The sequence below is a fragment of the Hypomesus transpacificus genome, chromosome 9, assembly GCF_021917145.1.
Source record: "Hypomesus transpacificus isolate Combined female chromosome 9, fHypTra1, whole genome shotgun sequence".
Classification (NCBI taxonomy): domain Eukaryota; kingdom Metazoa; phylum Chordata; class Actinopteri; order Osmeriformes; family Osmeridae; genus Hypomesus; species Hypomesus transpacificus.
Window position 1 is genome coordinate 20,168,729 of NC_061068.1, and position 8,080 is coordinate 20,176,808.

The window sequence follows — 8,080 nt, forward strand, 5'->3', positions numbered from 1 at the left end:
AAAAACATGTTTGACACAACGGTCTGGTTTTAGTAAGCATATTAAGCATGTTTATTTTCATGATGTAGTTCTCATACACAAGTGCATATTTAGGGTCAAATGGACGGGTCTTTAAGGGCACAAGTGAAGTGAATAGTTTGAGTTCTCTCAAAACTGGGCATGGCAGAGCCTTATTGGCATTGGTCCACAGGTTCAAAGTGTAAACACAATTGTATCAGTTGAGCGTGTAGGCAAGGTGATGGCTTTTGATTTGGCAGAAACAAACAAGGGGATATAGCATGCTTTGTCTACGTATGTTTGTTTGTGTATGCATGTTTTGCGTATAGAGATGCATGGCTACGACATCATATTGTTTAAATGGATAATGATATTGATAACTATCGAGAATTACAATATCATTCCGACAGCAAGCAAGCAAAAAAAAAAGTAAATCTTTCTTTCTTTTGTTTCCCAAAAGAGGAGGAGCGAGAGCAGGTGGAGAGACTTCGGTGGCCATCCAGGGGTTACCTACAGGAGCTGAGCGAGTACCAGCAACGGCGACGCAAACTTCGCAAGTCCCGCTGTCTAGTCATGTGACCCCGCTCACCCTGCTGTCACTTCCTGAAAACACAGCAGTAGGGAGGGAGTGGGGTGACAGAGACATTGGGATGAGACAAATTGGGAATGGTGGAAGGGGAAGAAAGGTTGAAGGCGGAGAAACAGGGTGGAAGGGGGGGTGGGGGGAGAAAAAAAGAAATTGTTATTGAGACTTAAACATTGGATTTTGGCCCCAAAACGTTAGGCGAGGATGTGTTGAGGATAGTCAAGATGCACTCCATGGCCAACAGTGTGTGGACACCTGTTCAATCAGTATTGAGACACCTACTTGTCAAGCATTTCATTCCAAAATCATGGGTATCATTGGGAAGGTAATCCACGTTTTGCTGCTATTTGCCTCCACTCTTCTGACAAGACTTTCCAATAGATGGTGGTACATCGATGAGGGATTTGTTTTTTCATGAGTGAGGTCGGACACCGATGTTAGTAGATTAGGGCTAGGATGGCATCAGAAGTCATCCAGAAGATGTTTGGTGGAGTTGATGTCATGGCTAGGTTGAATATATGAAGACTGAGATTACAATGTCATCCCAATACGGAAGTTCGGATTTAATGGGACCAGCGGTAAAAGGCATAGAATGCATGGAACTTGTCACTGAACAGAAAAGCTAACCTAGCCTCCCAAACAAATTAAATAATACTATCATAAAAACGATTTATCACACAATTAATTATAAAATATTTTAATTCATTAACATTTTACATAACAACAACCAACAGTGTAGACGTACATCCACCTAAAAGTCATGATTTGGCTAATGTTGCAATCCAGTTAGTCAAAGCTGTCCCCATGCTACTGTCCATGAATCGTTAAAATTCACAAAACACAAAGACTCATGGGTAATCAATCGACCATACCTTCTATATATAATATTTGAAATATATTCAACCTAAGACCGAGGCTCTGTGCAGGTATGTCAAGATTCCCCACCCCAAACTCTACCAAACACTTCTGTATAAACCTCGATTTGTGCATGGTGGAAAACAGAAAACAGGAGGGCCTTCACCAAACTGTTGCCACACAGCACAGAATTGTCTAGAATGTCATTGCAGCACTAGCAATACAATTCCTTCAGTGAATTTAAGGAGCCTAAATCGAACCATGAAAAAACAGCATGCAGTGTTCTGGAATCCGTCAAACCTAGTACAGTGCGTCAGACTACCAGATGGCAGAGTTGGATAACTCCTGAGAATGCAATGCACTGCTCTTACGGTCCCATGGCAAGTTCTACATTACTCTAGCCAATGCTTGGTATTGCTCATTGCCGATCTTAATAACCCTTGTGCTGCCTTCGGGTCATTTTGTTCCACGACGGTGGGTCACAATGATCCAAACGCAGCACAAGGGTTTTAAGCAATGAAAATAAATTTTATGACAATCCTAATGAACAGTTATTGTGTTGATTTTACTCCCAGAGATATCTTAGTTAAAAAACACTAAAAGCCTTCAGTTTCTTATTTTGAAAGGGTGTCCACATACTTTTGGCCATACTGTGTTAGCGTCATGGTAAAAGACGAGGGTGTGGGCTGCAAAGGTCACAGAGCCCCAAGCTGAAAGGACCGCAATGTTGACATGGAGCGACAAATGTGATGTGTGATGGACTCTTACTCCCTGAGGATGGAACAAAGTGACTCCAAGTCCTTGCTCAAAGGACTGTTAAAGAAGCAGCATATTTTATTTTGTATTTTACTGGAGGCCAGAAAGCCCTGAATAGATCTATTCGCACGATCATAATTCATAAGGCAGACACAAAATGGTGGATGTCAATGTTAAATAACTACCCCAATTAAGGGTAGAGATTTGCAGAAGATTAGCAGAAGCTAATGAAAGTGCATCAATATCAAGGTTGTCTGCCATAAGAGCAGACTTTTGTGTTTAACTAGAACAGTATTCTGACAAATGCAAGTGCTGTGGTGCGTTAAGTTGTACAGGCTGAAAAACCATTTGAGAGAGCATTTGGTCTCAACAAACATAACCTCACAACTCTACTGGGGCAGTCTGTGTATTACCCATGCTGGACACAGAATTGTACAGTTCCTGATTTAACCTTCAGCCTCATATACATGTATTGATATGTTTTCTGTCTATAAGGGACAGGAGGTTTATTAGGGACTGCTTCATACTGAAAATTTCCAGATTTTGCTGACCGGGGTGCGCATATTTATTAAAACATTAGACTCCTCAGTAGTACATATTTTGTTTAACCTGTTTATTGAAACCCTTGCCAAACAATGCCTCTGGTTGGAAACAACTTGAACATTTGAATTTTTTGGGGTTGCCATGAAATTATTATTTGACGGTGCTGCAACTATTTTTGTATTGTGTACAGTACATTAAGGTTTCTTGTTTTTATCTTACTTTGTATTGTTTGGAGTAGAGACAATGTGGTTGCTCTCTATTTTACAGTCCAACTATTCGTCTGGTATCTTCATAGAAATTAGACTGAAAAGATAAATAAATTAATAATTAATTGTATACTCTGTTGAATTTTTGGCCATTGTAAAGCTGCAAACCATCCTTAATGTGGTACAGGTGTTTACCGGTATGTTTTAAATGTATGCAAAAACAACCATGTCAGATGAGTGACTATGCAAGCAAGCATCAGCAAGAACAGAAGTAAAGTCAGCCAGGACCAGCCAAATTCAGTCCCTTATAAAGCTCACTGGAAAGACCTGACAATGAAAAATGTGCTTGATTGGAATTGTACTTTCTGTGTGTACTATGATGTCTACATACAGGAAGCAACCTTATTGTTTCAGTGTTGACATTGTAATTGTATTGACAACAATGCTGAGGATGTCATCTTACCAAGTCTACCTTTTAAAAGCCAGGTACTGGAGCACCATTGGTAATAGGACTGTAAAATAAAGTGTGTACCCATTACTGCATATGTACCCAGCATGAGGACGAGAATACAGTGATAGTTGTAACCTCTGACTCACTCGGAATAAGAGATTTTAGACAGACCCTTAAAAGTATTTGATCTCAGCCCTTGCATCTTCACAAGAGGTTTGCATCCATACATAAAGGACGTACCGTCGAGTCTCAATTATGCATTATGGCACTGACCACCATATTCTATTGTACATAATATTTAATTTTGAGATGTTATCCCCTTTCTTTGTCAACTGGGGCTCATTCACAGTCCTGCAACTCACCTTTTCCTCCCTTTTCCCCCCAACCTCTCAACCGTTCTATACAGTCAGTTCATCATCCATAGCTCTCACATACAGTGGTCAGCCTCATTTGACTCATCTACCTCCTGCTACGTGTGTGTGCCTTACCTGAGGCCAGTGTGCGTCACTGCAGCGCTCCAATGGCCTGCATCATTTCCTTCAGTTTACCACTCTTGTCCATCTCTGCCACGTCAGAACCTCCTCCCACACACTCCTCGCCAATGAATACCCGTGGGACCTTGGAACGTACCAGAAACACAGGTCATCAGCGGCCCTGTATACTGTAGTATAGTCGTGTGAATCAGCTGCCCTTTATACTGTAGTGAAGTAATGTGAAATTGGGATTTAGGGATGAGACATACAACAGCTTTTGTATTCCAAAGATTAGGCTTTTCTATATTTCTTCAAAATGTGTTTAGTCAAATGTTACACAATGAATTACATGTAAAAAGGAACGTTGCCACTGAGAGGAGGGACAACATATGAGGCAAGCACTGCCATGTTAAGTGTAAATGTTTTTGCTCAGTTCTTACTTCCTTGATCCTTGTTTGTAATTTGGCCTCTTAAGACTAGCATGATATACGGAGACTCGAGAGTAATTATTTGCTGAAAAACATTTAAAATACAACATTCATCAAATGAAACCATAATTTACATCAGGGGTGCACACGGTGTATAGGCCCCTGCAACGACAGTAGGCTATATAATGTGGTCATGCATGGCGATTTACTGTCAATTTGATGATATTGAGTCGGTGCTTTGCATTGAGTAGGCTAGGCCAATTGTGGTGTGTGATATATTTATGTTGTGCATGTCCGCAATGAGTGGAAATTATAAACTGATGACGTAGAACCTCAAAGAGGAGGACTTTTTGAGGTTTTACGTCTTGAGTTAAAAAAAACCTTTGTTCTCATATAACGCCCTACTAAAGTGATCGCGGATAGAAAGCTGCACTCACGGTCCTGGCCCCTGTTATTTCCAGAAAGTAGTCCTGTAAACTACCCATGTCGCTCCGTCCACTGATATCAATGTACTCCAGATGTCCAGGTTTGAATTTGTACTTTGAAAGAACATCTTTGGCCATCACACAATACGAGCACGTTGGCTTTATAAACAAGACAACTTTATCTCCCTTAATTTTGGTTTCCACAAATTCCTGTGCCATTTTGCTATATCCTTTGGAAATACAGTGCTTGGAGGTTGTCTAGAACGATAAATATACGATGTTCTAGTTATGAAATGAATTAGAAGAGCACTTCCGTATTGTCATGTCATCGTTCCGGGAAGAGGCGTGGTTAAACTTCAAAGTCGTTTATTTTTATATTTTTTTAAAGTAGGCACTAACAATGTCATGTATAGGTACGTTGGCGAATACTTGTCTTGACCTCCAAAAAGCAAAACAACATTCAACGTTTTTTCTTATAAAAAGATACCATAACCAAAGTTATACATCAGAGATGGAAATTCAAGGCTGGCAAGTCGCTTTCATGTTATGAAAATGTACTCGATGTACTGTTTTAGTTGTTGCCCCCCCCCCCCCCCCCCCCCCCCCTCCCCAAATAAGGTTCATAACAAAAAATAAACCATACCTCTACACCATACCTCTATACCACACATCTACACTGATATCAGCTGCTCCTATGAAATAAAATATACAAAACTATTTGTCCATCCTCTGTTAACCTTTTCTAATCACATCCATATTTTTTTAATTGCACTTGTAGCTGCTCCTTGGAGGGCTCATTTCCTCACACATAGGGGCACTTTAAGTTTTCTTGCCTACTGGGCCACCATAGATAGCACTTTATGATATTTTATAAACAAAGGGGACATACAAGAGGGCACTTAAGCTGCGTTTTCTTCTAACTTGGGGGCAGCAGGGGGGCGTGACCTCTGGTGAAGCATAGAAGTGGTAGCATGATGCTATGGGAGTGCTTCTCAGCAGCAGGGACAGGAAGACTGGTCCGAATTGAGGGAAGGGCAAATGCATCCAAATACAGAGGTCCTGGAAGGAAACCTGCTCCACAGTGCACACAACCTCAGACTGGGACGTTGGTTCACCTTTCAGCATGACGACCCAAAGCATAGGGACAATTCTTATTGAATGGCCCAGCCAAAACCCAGACTGAAACCCCATAGAGCACCTGTAGAGACCTAAAGAAGGCAGTTCAAGCCAAGGACAGCTTCTACAAAGTACTGAAGTACAGATTTCTGTTTTAAATAAATGTGCTGAAGTGGCCACATACATTTTTCACTTTGTCATTATGCGTGATTGAGCATAGATTATTGGGCAAAAATTGTCATTTACAATTCAAACTTTTAACACAATAAAATGTGCTTAAAGTGAAGGGGTCCTAATACTTTCTGAAGCCACATTACCGGGGAAGCCGAAAGTTAAACAAATACAAATGATTGAAGACAACTACTATTATATTGATTGAAGATTACTTCTATTATAGTTGCTCCCAGTCTTGTGTATCAATATATTTATACATTATATACTGTATGTGCTTACATATTGTAGGATGGTATTGTTTCAAGATCCCTTTTTCTCTTTGTTGTCATTGTGAACAAGACAATGTCACCATTTCAGTGACTGACAGTAAGAATATTTAATGGTTTGGTCGATTTGTTGAGTTTTAATAATCCACTGGGTTTTAACTATCTACCAGGACTACATAACGTGTGTCTGTTTGGATTATTTTTGTATCTGTGCATAGTTGACACAAAAGGAGATGTACACCTTTTGACATTCCTAACTCTATAAACATGAAGTAATAAAGACAAGGTAAATACAAACTCAAATTTAGTTAATGGGTACATGTTCCTAGAAGTGAAATATGCAGAGAATTATGAAATTCTAATTTAGCTTCAGTCCTTCCCACAAAAAGTAAGTGAAATATAATCTAAATGTGCGCCTGTGCAAGACTTGTGCTTCACATTTTCACTCAGTATTGAAGTTTTACTGCCTTTAAGGAGTTAACATTTAAGAGATAAAGGTTCACAAGGTACAGTCTGGGCAGGTCCATAGTTCAACAGTGCTCCTTTAACTTGACAGGAGTACATGGAAGCAATTCCGAGATATTTAACAATTAGTTTATTCAAGGGGTGTAAGCAGAGTAATGTGTGCAAAAGCTGAGAATTCCATCTCCATAGTGCGCCATTTTAATATTATAAAAGACACCCATCCATATCTGACATCGCCAGCCACTGAAATTAGCATTTTCACATGTAAGGAGGTAACAATTAAGTATTGGGTAGTAAGAGAAGAATGTAAAAATGAAAAGGACTCATGTTGAACCAAGTTGACTTTTAATGTACTGATTAATGCATTTTCAGGTGGGCAGGTTTTCACAATCCATACACCAAGTCATCCCTCTCACAAACACATTGCAGTGATATCTAGTTGCATGTCATTAAGACTTCAATACCTTATTCCTTCCCCTTCAAATAACATATACATTAAACTCTGTTGTTCCCTCAACAATTCTATCAATTTAAATTACTGTTCTGATGACGTGCTCAAGGCCCTTCCATGCCATCAAGCCCCCACTTCAAACAAATCTCACCCCATCCGTTGGCTGATGCTGCAAAGGGGACAGTCATTCCCTGTGCTGCCATATGTGAACAATTAGAAAATGCTTCATGCTTTCCCAAGGGTTGTCAGGGGAGAGAAGGTCTCTAAGTATAGCACTGTCAGAAGCACGAGAGCCCTCTTTGGGAAGAAAATCTAAGAAATGTGGGGACAGAACAGAAAGGGATGGACAAGACGTTGTGAGTGCAGCCCAGCATATTCTGGGCTGCTTGTGGCTTGTTTCTCAAATTCTGGGAAATTGCTTGTGGTGAACTGGAAACTGTTAAATAAATGTGAGCAAATCACTCTAGCCAGAGGATGGAAACTGATGTAGTTCTTTATGGCTCATTGGCGTCAAGGATACCGTGGAAGAAATTTAGGTTTTTATTAATATCAAGTTCTTCCAGATACAACTACAGATTGCATGTTTTTAAATCATTTAGGTTGCTTTGAAGGAGAGAAAAAAAAAAATCCCATAACTATTTTGTATAACCCCTGTCACGGTGGGACATTCAACATAAGTAGTGACATTGCAAAATTGCACCTAAAAATAAAAGAAACTAATAAATTGCACAGTAGGTGTGACAATGACCAATCCAATGAGTCAGTCCGCTGCAGAGACTGGCCCTTAGAAACGATACAATGATCACGTACGTTATGAAAACGTCCCAATCTGACAATATTAATATTTGACGTTTGCTTTTGAGCGTCAAAACTCTACCAAACTGGCGC

At 40.0% G+C, this 8,080-nt stretch overlaps 1 protein-coding gene across 2 annotated transcripts; it reads right to left on the reverse strand.

The window, feature by feature from the left end:
- Positions 1–22: 22 nt before the first annotated feature.
- glrx (glutaredoxin (thioltransferase)) lies at positions 23–5,062 on the reverse strand. 2 transcript variants are annotated; one of them, XR_006956482.1, is made up of 4 exons: positions 4,733–5,062; positions 3,883–4,012; positions 3,407–3,455; positions 23–600 (listed from the first exon to the last, which is right to left on the reverse strand). XR_006956482.1 is itself a non-coding variant. In XM_047025355.1 (3 exons), the coding sequence occupies exons 1-2, from the start codon at positions 4,937–4,939 to the stop codon at positions 3,899–3,901; spliced, it is 321 nt and encodes a 106-aa protein (XP_046881311.1). In that variant the 5' UTR covers positions 4,940–5,061; the 3' UTR covers positions 23–600; positions 3,883–3,898. The 2 variants fall into 2 exon arrangements, 1 of the variants encoding a protein (XP_046881311.1); XM_047025355.1 differs by lacking the exon at positions 3,407–3,455 and having other exon boundaries at positions 4,733–5,061.
- Between the last annotated feature and the right edge of the window lie 3,018 nt (positions 5,063–8,080).

Coding starts and splice junctions, on each gene's coding strand:
- glrx (XM_047025355.1), bottom strand. CDS start 4,939: ATGGCACAGGAATTTGTGGAAACCAAAATTAAGGGAGATAAAGTTGTC. Junction 4,013..4,732: donor AAATAACAGGGGCCAGGACC/GTGAGTGCAGCT, acceptor GTACGTTCCAAG/GTCCCACGGGTATTCATTGG.